Source organism: Lactuca saligna, chromosome 8 (genome assembly GCF_052625555.1).
Source record: "Lactuca saligna cultivar CGN05327 chromosome 8, ASM5262555v1, whole genome shotgun sequence".
NCBI classification, from domain to species: Eukaryota; Viridiplantae; Streptophyta; class Magnoliopsida; order Asterales; family Asteraceae; genus Lactuca; species Lactuca saligna.
In genome coordinates, this window is record NC_136424.1 from 222,868,080 (window position 1) to 222,886,258 (window position 18,179).

Below are 18,179 nucleotides of genomic sequence, written 5' to 3' on the forward strand. Positions count from 1 at the left end.
ATGATTCATTTCACATTTAAAAGAATACAATTTTCACAACTATATTTTTGCGATAAATATAAACAAAAGTCAATGGCAGTGTTTATCGAAGATGAGATTATTTTTTAGACAACCAGTGTTCATTCATAATAAATTGTATGTTGTATTTTCTATAGTAAAAAGTGGAGACTGATTAAAAAATTTTGATTTTAAACAATAACGGTAATTAACTAATTAATAGGATATTCAAATAAGTCTTTGAAAATTTATCAATAGGTTTTTTATTGGTGTATATTGAATTTCTTAATTGTTCATTATTTCGTTTATATTTATTTCAAAATTTTATCTTAAAAAATGTTTAAGATTTATATATAATTTATTTTTTTAATCAATCTGTTTAATACACACCTAATACTACATTAATATGCCCGTAACATAAAAACAAAAGGAACCAACATTTTTCTTGATTGCAATTAAAGGTTTTACAAGTTAACTTCAAAAATTCATTACTTCCGGAGCTAGCTCTAATAACCTAAGCAAAGAACTTGGTACAAACTTTCTAGCAAACAAAAAGCAAACTCTTGTTCGCTCTCCATTATACATACACTCGGTTCCATTCTGCATTTGTCTCAACAAAGAAAGTGTCACCTCCCATTTTCCAAACTTGTATGGATGAGGTCCACCTTTTGACCAGTCAACATAAGTTAACGTCCGATCTGAATTATCTTCCTTGAACTCTATATATAAGAATGTGGGAATGTAATGCTCATCTGAATAACAAGCAGGTTTGCAATAGTCTCGAAACAAAGGGTAATATTTCCTATCGCAGATAATCTCTAGGGCTAGGTGGCGATCAACTTCAAACCACTGGGACCCTTTTCGCCATTGATCTACTGTAACTGCTGGTTCCATGTTGTGGTCATATCGTCCACGCCCCACTGGGCCCTCTTTATCATAGCACTCCACAAATGTCTGTTTGGAGTTGATTAGATATGGGTAGATGGTTGAGAAGTTGTAAAGTGGAATGCATGCTTCAGAAAGAAGCACAAATCTTTCGTTATTGAAATCAAGTAATGCACTGGCTAATAGGCGACGTTCGGCTTCCACCATACTTATTTCTCCCCACGTAACCACCTGCACCATGCATTGTACATTAAGTATATCTTATTGTTTATAAATTGTAATTTTGATTCATTTGTATCCTTCTAGCAAGTTTTTGTTCATTTGTATCCATCATGGATTAGCACTTTGAAAACTTGACATTTTGTTTATGACTACTTTTCACTTTGATTGAAACGCACCATGAACAGTACTATTTGTTAAAGGAGAGAAAGAAACTCTAGAGTAGGTGTCCACTGAAAATGGATTTGAAAAACAAGAATCTTTATTTTTCATGAAAAATAGAACTACAATGTTATAGAAAGTACACCATGAGCCAAATTTGAGTATAGTCACATACCCCTCGCCCTCTCAATTGGCAATGGTGAATCTAGTTATAAGACTGATTGTAATTGGGAAATACATATTCGATCACTATGCTATAAAAAGCCATGTTGCTCTTAATTTTTTGGACAATTATAATCTAAAGTGAAACGTATTACATGTTCTCTGTACTAGGGGTGTGTTACATATTTTATGTATGTGAATTAAATGATTGAATTATAGTGGTGATGTAATATAGTTGATGTAGAAATTATGAAGTAAAAGATATAAACATAAAAGCGATTTGACACATAATTAACATACCTCACTTGGAATTCTTCGTCCTTGAAACATCGGTTCAGGAGCCACTTCACCAACAAAATATGGTTGTGTATGAACATAAATGGAGTAAAAACCCTTATAACCACGAAAGAACCTAGCCCAAAGGGGAGATAATGGCAACCTTCCTCTTACTAAATACATGAATGCAACCTTTGGCGTCTTCTTGAATGGAGTCTTGCGTATTCTAGGAACCATCGATGCTCTCCAAAACAACTCATCATCTTTCATTCTGTGTAAAAACGCACTTGTGGCAGATGGCTTTGGTGTTTCTGTTGGCTCTTTTGGCTCTTTAATCGTTCTGGTCGTGGTGTTGGTGACGATGATATTGGTAGGAGGAGTGGTGATTTCCGTTCTATTTTGCATTTGGGGATTTAAAGGGAAAAGCCCTGAACGTTGATTATCGATTATGGTGGATGGAACTTGGAATGTGAATACTTGCTTAGATTTTGAGTTTAAGGGTATACTATAAAGGCAAAAGATTAGTGTGGCCCCAAGCCCTATACCACATACAAGTATAAGAAAATAATGCGCTAATGTTTTAAGATGCATTTGTCGAATTTCCTTCTTCATCTAGACACAATACCCACGAAACTTCAAGGAAGACGAGGAACTTGTTCCAAGAGACTGGATCCTTACAGAACTTGAAAGATTTGTTTTTCTTTCAACGTGAACTCAACTAAATTCGATTGGTATTTACAGAAACGAGTTTCTATCTTAATTTGATGCTATGAACGTATAAAATGATCCGTTTAGGGATATAATTCTCACTCGGTGAATGTATTACACTTCTCAAGGGTATAACTATGGGACACTGGAAAACAACTGTATCTTTCCAGAGTAAGTCGCCTCATGAAATGTGAAAGGAGATCAAGAATAAGACACAACATCGTAATCGTCTTTGGGGATAAACTGTAAACAAAGGACAACTGTAAAGAGAGACCTAATTTCCCAACCCGATGAGTTATCCAGAGACATGCGAAAGTTAATCGAAAGGAAGTTTCTTTGTTGTGAATAAAGCAAGACAATGACGAAATGTTGTGAAATCCACCCAGAGGAATACACCCACAAAGTGATGATGGAGGAAACGAGGAAGGAGATCGATCGGGCAGAGAGAGAGGAGAGTTGTGCCATGTGTTACTTACTAGTCCAAAAGTCGGTATTAAATCCAAAATTTCAGGGTGGCCAACAAGTTGTCACATTCGTTGGTAAGGCTTTCACATTTTTTGGGTCTAGATGTTGACTTCTCAAAAGACGAGGAAACTCCCAAGTAACAAAAACAAGTGTTAATAACTTATTGTCAAATTTCTTCCTTTTTTTATTTGCAGAGGATGTAATATCTTTTGTAACTAATTATATTTTAAGAAAAACATTGATAATACTAATAAAAAATATAAATATGAATTCAAATGTATTTGGGGAATGTACATGAGAAGAAAATAAGATAAAGTGAAAATAAGGAATAAGAAAAATAAGTAAAATAAAAAAAAAGGTAAAATAAATTGTTGGTGATTTTATCACCAAATATATTTTAGTGTAATGGATTTAACAAGTGTTTCAATAATAATGTTTTAGTTATAATACAAGTTAGGAGGTGTGGGATTGTACACTTGCATTTACTAAACATTGTTAGTACCGAGCCCTAATCTACTGTGTCAAGTCACGGTGTGGGGCAGCGCCCCGAAATTTTTTTTAGAACAGTACAATGACTAATATGTCATTCTTGAAAAAATGCAAATTCAATGACTAATATGTCTTTTCTGAAAGATGCAATCTATTCTTGTTTATCCGTTGAGTGGATAAATCTGGAAAAAATAACGACTTTGAAACACAGAAAACTGGAAACGCTTTCTTCTTTATCTTCTCAAAATTGATTCTGATTTTGTGCCTAAAATCATAATTGTTACATCAGGAATTATCCTAGTTTGGATTTCGTGATACCCAAAGCATATAGGATCGAAATATCAAACAAGAAAAGTGTTAACATGATTCCTGTTTGTGATCCAGATTTCCAAAAACCCTATTTTGTTTTTTCCCCAATATAAATGACGGCAGCTAGTCGGTATTTTGTATGATCCAACGATATTTATTCATTGTACTGTTGTGAGACTCATGTATTACATAGGTTAATTTAAAAAAAAAATAGAAATGTCTAAAATTGAAATGTTGTTTTTATCTTTTAAATTTAACAAATAATTTAGATAAATAAACAAAAAAAATTGAAAATTTGAAATTAGAAGATAAATTCATTAATGAAATTGATATACATTTATTACAACACTTATTGTAATTACTACATTAAAATATTATGTATAATTTAATAAAATAAAAAACCTCATAAAATGACATGCAGAGAAAAATTAATGCAAAATAATCACACAATGACATTTGGCAAAATAAATAACAATGTAACACGTGACAAAAAAAATATTTATTAGAGTATATTATTGGAGCAAAGCATACATGATGTTCATGAACATTTTGGGTAGATTATTATTTGGTTATTTCCTAATACTTATATTTTCAAAGTTTACAAGCCGAAGGCCAAAGAACTTTTAGATTCAATTGTCCTTCAATCTATTTGATGGATTTTTAAGATTGATCGGACTTTTGCATTATAATTGTAACGCTAGAAGAAGTGATGTCATTTTTGTCAAACTTTTTTTTCTAAGATATAATCATATTTGTCACACCACTTCAAGAACTTGCTATTTAGACGGGGTGATTTCTCACTGGGGCGAATATTGGCAGAGACTGCAATACCCGTCCCCATACCCGATGTAACATCCATAAAATTCATGAAAATTTAAAACTTTTTCAAGCATTCAAAAACCATCATTTATTACAAAATGTTTTCAATATAGTTTAATGTCAGAGTATCCCAGAAATCAAATCATAAAAATACGAGGAGGTGCACGATTACGCCTTCGCCTTCTCGTGATCATCTTGATGGGTTTTGGTCATAAGACATCCTATGTGCTCATACAAACCCTAATGCTTGGATCTAGGTTTCTCTATTGTACATGCTTTGAATCCAAGACTATAAACCCTAATTCTAGCATACAAGTAATCATATTAATATAAGAATGAATTTATAATGTTACCTTGATTGTTATGTAGCAATAACAATCCCAATTCCTCCTTGAATTGACTTTGGAAGGCTTAGAGTCACAAGTGTCACTCCTCTAATGGTTCACAAACACCATAAGCAAGAGGATGAAGAGGAGAGAGGTTGGAGGCTGCCAAAAACGTGTAGAAACCCTAACAAGAGGCTTAGCCACGTTTTTGAGCCTTAAGGGGTCTTTATATAGTTGGACTATTAGGGTTATCTAACAAGGAAACCCTAATTTGGATGCTTAAGCCCTAAGCAACCCATAGACTCGTTTTATCAAGCCCATGGATGATTTCCTTATGGGTTTCCCATTAGAATTCGTCCATCCCTTAATATAAGGCAATCCATGGCCCAAATTATAATTATCTTATAATTACAATTTCAGTCCCTTAAGTTTAATTAATCTCTTTTAGTCACAAAACTAATTACCAATTAATTATTGACTAATATTAATTAAACAATATGATTTCTCCTTTAATATATTATTCCCATAATATATTAATAAATCATATTTAATCCTTACTCTCCATAATTCATCCTATCAAGTTGCTTTGGTGAAGGCAACCCAAAAGGACCATGCACCATCGGCTCAAGTACATACCAAAATAGTTATGGACTTAGACACTAATCCAACAGTCTCCCACTTGGATAAGTCTAACAACTATTCTGCGTATGACTTCAGATCCCGATCTGTAATCGTAGCTTTCCAAAGCCGCTGTCAACTCTGATACTATCAGATACGCGTGTCCTTAGATAAGGGATCATATATTCCTCCATTCTAGATATCGTATGAGATATGATTTTTAATCATTCTCTTTGTACTACTTCTCGATTTCTGATTTATGACGACAGACTAATTGAACAAATCAAATTAGCCCTAGCCCGGCCGAGCATTTACGTATGTCATCACTAAACCATCGAGGGGCCCAAAAGCTATCGCTTTTATCCTTCTTTGGATAAAAGGAACGGATAAACTTTGATACAATGCTTGCTTGCACTCACTAACCAAATCTCACACAACAATATGTTTTATAACACCAAGTTACTAGTGCGTTTACACATTATCAATGTGCAACCGATTAGCAAGATACAGCTCACACATCTCAGTTTGAAGAATATAAGATGTTATCGTCTCACTAATCACTCGAGATAGTGATCCAAGTGAGCGTGGGTTTAATCCAATGCTCAAATCATATTCATAAGCACTCATGAACGTTGCAGCAAACATTTGCTTATGTCTAATACTCTTTTAGACAATCCACACACCAATTCATGACAGTCTTCATTCATATCTACTTCCAACATATGAACGACTGTGGCCCGTTTGAATAATTCGATTATTCTTAATAAACTCAATTATTCTGGAAGTCAAAACATGCAAGGTGAAACACAAGAATAATACTAATCCAATATGGCCTCAAACCTTTGAGTATAAACAAAACACGTTTTATTTATCACCATATCGATTACTCATTATTTGTCGTTTCGGGTAATCAACTTCTTACTTGAATTATTACACTTGTCCCATGCTCCTAGCATGCACACAGTGTTTACCTATGGTTCTTACTTTTGTGAAATAGACAAATTGAACACATTTCCAATCATTCTCATTTTACAACTCCAAATCCATTTTCTTAAGTGCAAGAATATCAAATTCTCGCTACTTATAGAATATGCTAGATTCTAACACTTTATGCAACGATCCTTTCGTAATGTCACTGCACCAAAGTCACAAAGACTATTGCCAATGATATTACAAAGTCCTCTATCGTAGATTGTTACAAGACAATTCCTTAGATATGATGTCTCTCTCTCAAAGTACATTCCTTTGAACATCCTTTTGCATAAAAGTTTCTAATCTAGTCATAGATTTTCAATATTTACTTCCCAATATGGACACGCTTCCATATTTTCCATATGACAACTAATTTCTTAATAGAATCTTATCTATTCGTAATGATGTCGATATTGTCCATCCAATATGGAAACATTTCCATAATTTCCAATACTATACTTCCAACTACTCACAAGCAACCAATCCTCGTCGAACTTTGGATTATCCTTTGATAGTTGTTTAATTATTTTAGTCAAAACCGATTCTAGTCCCTTTTCCCTCTAAATGCACTAGACATTTGGAAAATCTTAGAATGGTCAAACATTAAATCATTTGCAATCGATCCTATACTCGAAGCGTATGGGACACGACGCATAATGTTTTATTTTCTATGTTCTCAAAATTCGAATTGTGAAGAGGAATGCCGTAATCATAATCGAAACTTTAAGAACACACTATGTACCCTTGACTAAGTTTATTAACATTTCACAACCTAATCCTTTAGATTTGAAATGAAGCATAATATTATCTCCCTTAATTATAGCAAAACAACCTTTCAACTCTTACAACTTTGCAAAGTATGACTCTTGTTTTCTATAATTAATATTGCTAACTATGCAATACTTGCCTTAATAATCATACAATCATAACATTTATGCTCCCACTATCATGATGATTATTATAAAACATAACACTTATGCTCCCACTAGCTTCGACATGTATTCATAAACATCTTAACTTTCAGAAAAACAATACTTATTGAATTTCTTAAGTTCATGTTTCTAATACTTAGTGCTTTGATAATCTTTTATCAAGACTTCTTGAACTTATACACTTTTGCCTTAGATAGTTCATATGTGTGTCTTAACAATTAAGACTAATTGCCAAACCTCACAATTCAAATTATGGAAAGGGATGCCGTAACCATGATCGAATTCGAGAATGCAATTTTACAATCACTATCTTTTAAAATCTTTCTTAGTGAAAGCATTTCCTCACAATCATTTTCATGAAAGAGGAAATCTTATGACACTTAGATTTAAATGGTGTATTTGTTCTTATCCATGTGAATTTGTTAAAAAACAAAGTTTACGACAAATTCAAACTCATATGGATCGAACTTTCTTAATCTTGATTTCTTGCCTTATGGTAGCACAGCTGCCCACCACGTCTTCCAAGTAGTTAAGCATCTCACCTTTTTCCTATCAATGTACCTTTCATTGATCAAGGTGCCTTGCCTTTTATGCGTTCAAATGAGAACTCATAGAACTCACATGCATAATTAACTCAATTGGAAACAGCACAGAAACAAGATAACGTTAACACGATAGGTTGTAAACCTCAACTCGTGTGCTAGTGATGATTGATAAGGTTTATTTGATTTGTTCTTGAAACTTTTCCAGACCAATAAGACTCCCACTGACTCCTTGACATATAATATTCTTTTGTCAATAAACATTTCTTGACAGATATTCAAGAGTTAGTGTAGTTTTTATCAAAACACTTCATAAATTGGTCTTGGTTGGTCTTTGTCTTATTCAAGACATCACAACTTTCCACAATTGATGAATGTTATAAACCTTCTTAATACTATTCACTCAATGTCACAATCTTGACTTTAAGACTTGTTTTGGAACGAAGTATGATTGTCTTCTTGATTTGACCATTTCATCAATCTTTGATTTCTCTTCTTGGACATACAATTGTACCAAGACTCACTTAGAGGATCAATTGAGATATGGTTCTTAATCATTAAGACACATTATAAAGCATAAAAGCTACTCTCCCTTCTTATTTGAATGGAGAAACTTTTATCTTTCTGCCTACTTGATTCTTCTTATTCGTTCTACTATTGATCTAAACTCTTTAATCAATTCAGAATTACACTTAATCTTGTAAGTGTAATCATATTTACTAATCCTTTAGTAAATCATGACGAATATCTTTGTTACTCTTATGGTGAACTTGATCAACACACAACTTTGTGTACTCAATCTCCTAGTCCTTCACTTGACACTTTGTCAATGAATTAGTCTAATTTCCAAATACGTAATTTCTCATTCATCGTGCATCCACGTTGCATGATTCCAAGTTTCTGTCCAATTGAAAGTTGGGCGATGAGAAACTCTCCCTATTTGGTAAATTCTTGACATTTCCATAAATAAAATAATTAAGAATCACATCCATTCGTTGTAGAAATATTCAAACATCAATTTTCATAACGATTTCATTGCAAGGAAATAAACAAATAAATAAGTGAGTCAAAATTTATTTTATTTATAAAAGCAGTGGAAAAACATTTGTCCTTACAATGAAAAATCCATTGAAAACTATGTAAAAAATGAAAATTTTCTAACAACTCTATCATAACTATCTAAGCTCAAAATCCAATCTTCAAGTCCATGCGATCAAGATCCATCTCTTGTGATTAGATTCATCTTGCTCTCTTATCAAGCTTCCTTTCTTTTCACCGATCCTACAAAACATTCAAATGTAATCTTATCACATCATGTATTAAGAATCAATGAATAGGAACTTAATGGAGTTAGATAGTGGATTCTTACCTAAAGCGTAGTCATACTGTTGACTCTCCCATCTCTTAGATCTCTTAGGTAAATAGGGCAACTTCGTCTCTAATGCCCCTTCTCTTGGCAATAAAAGCAAATTGACTCTTTTGGAACAACACATGGAACTACTTCAGACATTGCATTTCTCTTATGATCAAACTTTTTGATCATTGCATGTCTTTCATTGCCATTGTCTATATCCATAGAGGTCTTGAAGGCAGATTCACCAATCAATTTTGCTTTTCTATTGCGCCAAACCATTGTTGATTCAGCAGCAATAAGCATGTAGGTGAGATCTATAAGTGTCACGTCGTGGTTCATCATATAGTACTCTCTTACGAACTCACTATACGAGTTAGGAAGTGACTGAAGAACCCAATCAACAGTCATCGATTCACCGACAACGGATCCCATCATTCTTAATTTATCAATGTGTGATTTCATCCCTAAGACGTGTGCACACACCGACTTGCCCTCTTTATGTTTACTTGCCAAAAGGGCTTGAGTGATATTGAACCTTTCAATTTTACAATCTTGTGGGTTAGGGAGAATAATTGAAGGAGGAGGAGGAAGTGAAGCATGATTTCTTGTTCCTCGATCGAATCGTGGAATATCATCTTCATGTGGAATGCTTGTTCCACGGGATTTGAGAAGACCATAGTTGTCGAACTTTGACATCGGGAGAAAAACGAATTCAAGTTAGTTGATTGATTGAGTCCTTGGTAAATCACCCAAATGAAATTCCAAGGCTAGGACCCAACACAATATCCTACAACTCGGGAGAGGGATGTCGTAACCCAAATTGCAGAACATTTGAAGGTAAGTGAATGACGATTCACTAGTTTCCACCATGAAAAACGAAAAAGAAATTTAAGTTTTAAATCTATGAAAACTCCTAGATCCTTTGAGATTCATTGAACATTTCAATGGCATGTTTAAATCTTGATAAGCCCCTCTTGTTTGTGACTGGATGCCGAGGATCACAAAGCGGGTGTGAATAACCATGCAAACTACATGGTGCCCTCACATGTTACAATCATCTATTTGATGTGCCGGTAAACCACACACGCTCCACCGAACTATGACAAACATTGAGTCACCCTTTGCTACCTTTGCTTAGAACCATTTAGTGTGCCGGTAAACCACACACGCTCCACTAACGTCTTCGCAAGGGCACAAAGTGTAATTTAATGGAATTGCATCAATTCACTTTTGCCTAAGTAACTAAGATTAGGAATTTGAAAAACATTTATTTACTTTGTATTTCATTATACTTATAATGGAAGGTTTCGTCCTATCCTACCCGTTCGGCTAACGACCCTCCACTAGTTAAGAGTGCGGTGGTTAAGAGTGGATACCCATTCAATCGCCATTTTATAGGCAATTTCTTTAAACACCCCTTATAGACCAGCTTCGTGAATGAGGCCTACTAACGGTAAGACTGACTTTTACTCATACATATATATAATGTTAAACCTTTAATGTTATATATATAGTATAGGGTGTATTTTACACTTTTAAAATACTATATGGTTAACTTTAACAATTACACTTTTAATTCAATTAAATGGTTAACCTAAACTTTTATGGATTTAGTAAACATCTTTTAATTATACTCCTTAATTAATTAATAAAACCATAAAGGTGTGATTTGAACTTTTCAAAACATTACTAGGGTTTTAGAATTTAACATTTCTAATTAAACTTTTAATCAACTTTTAAATTCCAAAACTTGAGGGTAAATTTTGAAACCTTTTTCAAAACATTAGGGTTTTAACTGTTTAAATTTCAAAACTCCAAAACTTTTGGGTTCAAATTTAAACTATAAAACCTAAAGGGGAAAATATGAAACCTTTCATAACAACAAGGATCAAATAACAAATAATTTTAAATTAACATTTAATCACATAATTATCCATATTTGATTTATTTAATGATTTCTTGCAAAACAATTTATCAATTTACTCAAAATAATTAATCAATTATCTTATAAGGAAACAATTATCTTGTTAATTGATAATTATCTTTAATTAGATCAAGAATATAGTCATATATATCATAAAATCGGATTTATATTGATCTAACATGATAAGGTAAGTATCCATATGCAAAAACAGCAAGAAATCCCAAGATAAGCATTATCTGACGAGTTGACTCGTCGAGTCAGGCATGGACTCGTCGAGTCTGCATGGACTCGGCGAGTTCAGCCATGGACTCGGTGAGTCCAGCCTCCACAATCCAAAAAATTGAATTTTTCAGTTATACAAAGCATCAATACAATTGAAACCAAGCTAGGCTTTGATACCACTGATGGGTTTTGGTCATAAGACATCCTATGTGCTCATACAAACCCTAATGCTTGGATCTAGGTTTCTCTATTGTACATGCTTTGAATCCAAGACTATAAACCCTAATTCTAGCATACAAGTAATCATATTAATATAAGAATGAGTTTATAATGTTACCTTAATTGTTATGTAGCAATAACAATCCCAATTCCTCCTTGAATTGACTTTGGAAGGCTTAGAGTCACAAGTGTCACTCCTCTAATGGTTCACAAACACCATAAGTAAGAGGATGAAGAGGAGAGAGGTTGGAGGCTGCCAAAAACGTGTAGAAACCCTAACAAGAGGCTTAGCCACGTTTTTGAGCCTTAAGGGGTCTTTATATAGTTGGGCTATTAGGGTTATCTAACAAGGAAACCCTAATTTGGATGCTTAAGCCCTAAGCAACCCATACACTCCTTTTATCAAGCCCATGGACGATTTCCTTATGGGTTTCCCATTAGAATTCGTCCATCCCTTAATATAAGGCAATCCATGGCCCAAATTATAATTATCTTATAATTACAATTCCAGTCCCTTAAGTTTAATTAATCTCTTTTAGTCACAAAACTAATTACCAATTAATTATTGACTAATATTAATTAAACAATATGATTTCTCCTTTAATATATTATTCCCATAATATATTAATAAATCATATTTAATCCTTACTCTCCATAATTCATCCTATCAAGTTGCTTTGGTGAAGGCAACCCAAAAGGACCATGCACCATCGGGTCAAGTACATACCAAAATAGTTATGGACTTCGACACTAATCCAACACATCTAAAGTACCTGGAACAAAATCTGAAATTCTAAGCCTGAAGCTTAGTGAGTTTCCCCAAAATACCAATGACATACAAACCTTAACCATATAGTAACAAACATCATGCATATAGAGTCTACAATATAACTTGTTCGCCCTCATCGGGCCTTCAGTCTATCTGGCTCACTCTCAGAACCTTCAGCATGTCTGGTCCGCCTGATTGGGCCTTCAACCTGTCTAGACCGTTCTCTGGACCTTCGGCTTGACTGATATGCCCCCATAGCCTGCAAACTATCCAGGTTGCCTTGTATATGTTTGCCTACAACACAAAGCATGTCCGCCTCAACCCACCCCCAATCATACAATCAGCACACAGATAAAAAAAATGCTAGCATATACAAACACTCAAACCGATCTAACATATCACTAATCATAGCATCATCCTATTTACCGGGATACCGACCTAACCGATCACTAACATAGCATCATACTATATACCAGGATACCGACCTAACAGGTCACTAAGCATATCATCATGCAATGACCAGGATATCAATCTCAAAATAAGGGTCAGCATGGGTGCCTTCGACCCTGTTAGTATAGTGACGACAACTCACCTCACAATATCGATCGAAACTAAAATATCAAACTCCCGCAACACGGCTCCAAACACCAACACCTACAACCACCAATGATCCACTCCCATATATTCCCAATTTACTATAATTTCCTCAGAAGTCAAACTGGTCAGCCCTTGGTTAAAGTTAAACTCAGCGGTCAAAGTCAATGGTCAACTTTCCTTATTATTCCATCCCCACATCGTGACCTTCCCTGGCTTACGTCGTAAGAGTCAAATCGTCTTGGGTCAACACAGTGAGTCGACTCAATTCACTCATTTCAGGGTTTCAGATCGGGCAAAGTCATGCCCACGTTGTGAGACCATACATCTCAGGTCATAAGAACTGTTCAATAAGCATTGAGCTCTTAATCCTTTTTTATGCGCGTTAGGACTTTCTAGGATACCATATCTAGCCTAAAGGACCATAAAAATCATATATTTTCAGTCATGCATCTCTGATGCATGACTTAAACACTAGTTAGGTCAAAAGATGGGTATAAGCATCAAGATTCAAACTTCAAGTCCAAAACTTGCACCAAAATCCAGATCCAAAGGTCCTACATGCCAAATGACTTAATGGTCCATAATGTTGATAACTTTATAGATCTCAATCATGATAACTCAAGATCTGCATGCAAAGAAGGTAACCATAACCTTGTTAAGCAAGATTAGAAGAGAAAGGTGGAATCTTTGAGACTTATAGAGGCTTATGAGCTTAGAAATGCCACTAGGAGGACCTTATCTCGTCCAAAGGAACCTCCGCAAGAGCTTCTTCTTCTTATTCTTCTTCAAGGAAATCCACCACTATAACACACCAATACCACCAACAATAACTCAAGGGCTCAAGAAGGCTGAATATAGGGTTTTCAGTGATTTGGGAGTGAAAGAGGCTGAGGATGGACGACCCTAGCCTCCTCATTTCATTTTATACCTGATTTTTAGGGTTTAAGACCATCAGGCATAACTCACGTCATGAGGTCCGAGAGCACAGGTCAAATAGTCAAGGGTCATACTCATGATGTGACCACTATGGCTCACGTCGTGAGCTTCTTCCAACTGCAATTTAAATAAATATTTTTAATACCTCAGAATTCGGATGTTACAACTCTCCCCCACTTGAATTAGGCTTCGTCCTCGAAGTCTGTTGCGGTGAACAAATTCGGGTAATATTCCCGCATCTCGGCCTCCGTCTCCTAAGTCCACTCGGATCCCCTCCGGTGCTGCCACTGTACCTTTACCAAAGCTATCTCCTTGTTACACAAAATCTTTACCTTTCTTTCCAAGATAGCCACCAGCTTATCAACTTAATTAAGGCACTCATCGACCTGAATATCATCTAATGACACCACTGACTGTGACAACCTAAGTTTGTTCCGTTACATTTCCCCGTTACCGTTAACAGAATATCCCATTTTATAAAAGTTACATTAATTTAAGGTCGTCAAATAAATAAATGTCTTATTTATTTATATATATTATGTCGTTATAGTCGTAATAAAGTAAATAAAAACACTTAAGTTGCATTTCCATCTAATTGGAAAAATTTAGTTTTAATTATTACGACCACTAAATCGGGTGCGACCAAAAGCCCCGTAGAACGATAGTATCGGGTAGAATTCCACTGAACCCTGACTCCAACCCCTATATAAGGGTGAGTGGAGTCCATTGGAGACTTTTTACACTCTCCCTACTCTCTCTCTCTCTCTCTCTCTCCAACTTAATTTCGAGCCAAAAATCGTCCGTTTCGAGCCCCAAACGAGTAAGCCACCTATCATAACTCATTGTATAACTTATCTAGCGTACAAATTCGAGTTTAAAACATAAAATAGGGACAAAATCATGAGTTTACGTCCCAAGAACACTCTTGGGCCGTGAACACCATTTAATGGGGTTTTTAATCCCCAAAACCCCTCCAAATTGTCCCTAAGGCTTAGATATGACTTGTAGGCTTATGGAATCCGACTTAGAACACCTTGAAGTAGCATTTTGGGGAGTAAACATGATTTTACTACCCAAGAACACTCTTGGGCCGTAAACTCCTCTTCATGGGGAGTAAACTCATATTTGTGTGTTAAAAATGCCTTAAACACACCAATGGCCTTGGATTAAATTCTAGAAACGACCAACAACAAGCTAGGGACCTTAAATGCAATTAAAACAACTCCATAAGGAGTTCACGGCCGTAAACCCCTCATGGAAGGGTACCTGGGCCGTAAACTCCTATAAAGGGGTTAATTGGTGCCCTAAACTCCCCATTTGACTTGGAAAATTGCTTAGGAATTTACCCTCTACCGCTTAAGCCCTTAAAACACCAAAAGAATGACTGTGTAGTGGCTTACGGCTGTAAGCTCTCTTGCTTAGGCCGTAAACTCCTCAAAGGGTTCATTTGATGCTTTAAACCCATTCACACATTGGATATTTGAGTCTAGCAAAATTCCACAGTTGATATGAGGCCTTTAAGCATCCTAGAACACCCTCACCATGAGTTTACGGCCGTAAACTCATGGGAGTAGTCCCAGGGCCATAAACACCATAAGGTGAGTTTACTCTTGGAGAGTAAACTCCATTCCTAAACCATTCACACCCTTAGATGTTACCCGGGACACCCCAAACACTTAACCAAAGTGTTTTCCGCTCCTTAGAGTGTGAATACTTGTTTAATTAGTATTAAATGTACTAATTGTATGTGAACATATGTTATCATATGTTAAATAGGTCTCTAAGTGTGTCCAAGTCCTTACTTGACACAACCGGCACCTTCGTCGGATCCACTTATACCAGGTGAGTTCATACCCATGAATGAACATTTTAAATGTTTTTACATGTTTTATAGGGGGTAATACAAGTTAAACATGCCAGTTATCATATCAAACACATGTGATTGATAACCCGCATGCACAAGAATTTACGACACTGTAAACTGTTTTACTGAGTAGGATACTATAAATGGTTTTTCTAAAATGTTTTCACTTGCTCATAACTCTTACTTATACTGTATAAGGTTTTTCCAAGGTTTATCAAAGAATACCATGTTGTGACTTTCTTAAGTATAAAGGTTTTTCCAAGGTTTTCATCAAGGTTCTCTTTCATGTCGTATACTCTTGCTTCTTAGATTCCGCTGCTTCGCTTTTACTTAGTTTAAACTCCTACTTGATAACGTTTCCACTTTGTGATACACTTATATTTGGTAACACTTATACTTCACGATTTGATTATCCCACACTGTTTGATTACACTGTATGATTTTGTTATTCCACACTATTCGTTCACACTTTATGATTCAGTTGTTCCACACTATTCGTTCACACTTTATGATTCAGTTGTTCCATACTATTCGTTCACACTTTATGATTCAGTTGTTCCACACTATTCGTTCACACTTTATGATTCAGTTATTCCACACTGTACGTTTACACCCCACGACTCCGTTATACATCATGATGCGTTTCCACTTGTTATACACTCATTCGTAGTTAGATGTATGTTTGTACTTGTATAGGTGCATATAAATAATGATTGAAGGACTTAGGAAGGCTTGTCCACCCTATTTCCTTTTCTTCGTTGAGATGTGGTCTGGTGGGATCGGATGGCCGTCCGAAGGTCGTTTAATTCATTAGTTGTATCTTATGTATACGAGCATAGACATGTAGGTTTACTCTGGTCGGTTTAGTTATGCGTCTCTACCTCTAGTTCAGCACTTACATATGAAACCCACTACCCACTATTTGGGATGCATCTTCGGGACATGACCTTCTCCTTCGTCTAGTTGGTAACCAAAGTCTCCTGTAGAGAGAGCGGACATTGTGTGTATATATCTATATGGGATTGACACCCCCACACCCTGACTGCTAGCTACAGTCCACGGCCCACCAAGCCAAGGGGTGACGAATGTCATATTTTATAGATGCTTGTAGGGCATCAGGTACTCTATTGTCGGTTAGTTTGGTTACGAGTATCCATGGTTGCCTCATAATTCATAGCCTTAAGGTAACAGTATTTTATTAGCAACTTACATTGTATGCTGGAAATTTGTTCTCAGAGTCGTAATGTTTTTAGACCTTGCAAGTTGTATCCTTCATTTGATACTGTCTGCGGTCTATACTCTCTGTTTTAGACCTTGCTAGATGTATCTTTCATTTGATACTGTCTGCGGTTTGTATTCCGTGATTTAGATCTTGCTAGCTGTATCTTTCATTTGATACTGTCTGCGGTATGTACTCTTTGTTTTAGACCTTGCTAGTTGTATCTTCCAACTGATATTGTATGCGCTCTATATTCATTGTTTTAGACCTTACTAGTTGTACCTTTCACTTGGTACCGTCTGGGGTCTGTATCTCCTTTTGTTAGACTGAGCCAGGCGTGTCGTTCGTTCGATAATCTCCTGGAGTCTATGATTCATTTTGCCTTAGTCAGCAGTCCTCACTGTTGAGGCATATGTTATTTCCCTGATTTCTCTTGCTTTCTTTAATAATCCAATTCTGTATTTTGATAATGATAGCGATTAAGGGAAAACTACTTTTTACCACCTAACTCCTCCCAGTCTTGGTAGAACACTGCTTTTATTAAAGAAAATATAGGATTTTCTAGAAAGGTCACTAATGTAAAGGATACTCTAAAACTACCACTTTTATTAAAGTTATTTGATTAAAATGACACTAAAATAATTATGAACTCACCAGCATTTGTAAAAATTCTAATACTCGCTTTTCAAATAACTTGTATTCTCAGGTCAGCATTAGACAGGTACCTCCCCGGAGCTTTTGATGAAGACAGCTTAATACCAAGCTGCTTTTATATCATTACCTATATTACTTTGATATATTGTAATGAAAACCATGTAAAACTATTACTATTAATGCAATGATTGTTGTACTTTGATTTACTATACTACATATGTTGTGATACTTGACATGACGTCATCCACCCCAAAACGTTTCCACCGTTCCGGTTTTGGGGTGTGACAGATTGGTATCAGAGCATTGTTTATAGTGAGCTAAGTATATCAATTCATAAAAGATATACAGCCTATAAATACAAAAGGGATAAAACACTCTGACCAAGAATTATACTTTAAAATATAACCATATTTTACCAAAGTATAATAACATCCAGAATCTAAACACTCGAACACAAGTATCACAAGAAGAACAAGAATAAAAGTCTTCAGATGTTGAGCATTGCCGTCAAACCTGGGCAGTTATGTAATCGTAAGCTGG

The 18,179-nt window shown here is 35.3% G+C and overlaps 1 protein-coding gene across 1 annotated transcript; it reads right to left on the minus strand.

The window, feature by feature from the left end:
* Positions 1 to 474: 474 nt before the first annotated feature.
* LOC145013051 (glycosyltransferase BC10-like) lies at positions 475 to 2,313 on the minus strand. Its single transcript, XM_078971856.1, has 2 exons — positions 1,726 to 2,313; positions 475 to 1,113 (listed from the first exon to the last, which is right to left on the minus strand). Exons 1-2 carry the CDS (start codon positions 2,311 to 2,313, stop codon positions 475 to 477), a joined length of 1,227 nt encoding a protein of 408 aa, XP_078827982.1.
* Positions 2,314 to 18,179: the final 15,866 nt, after the last annotated feature.

Coding starts and splice junctions, on each gene's coding strand:
- LOC145013051 (XM_078971856.1), bottom strand. CDS start 2,313: ATGAAGAAGGAAATTCGACAAATGCATCTTAAAACATTAGCGCATTAT. Junction 1,114..1,725: donor GACGAAGAATTCCAAGTGAG/GTATGTTAATTA, acceptor TGCATGGTGCAG/GTGGTTACGTGGGGAGAAAT.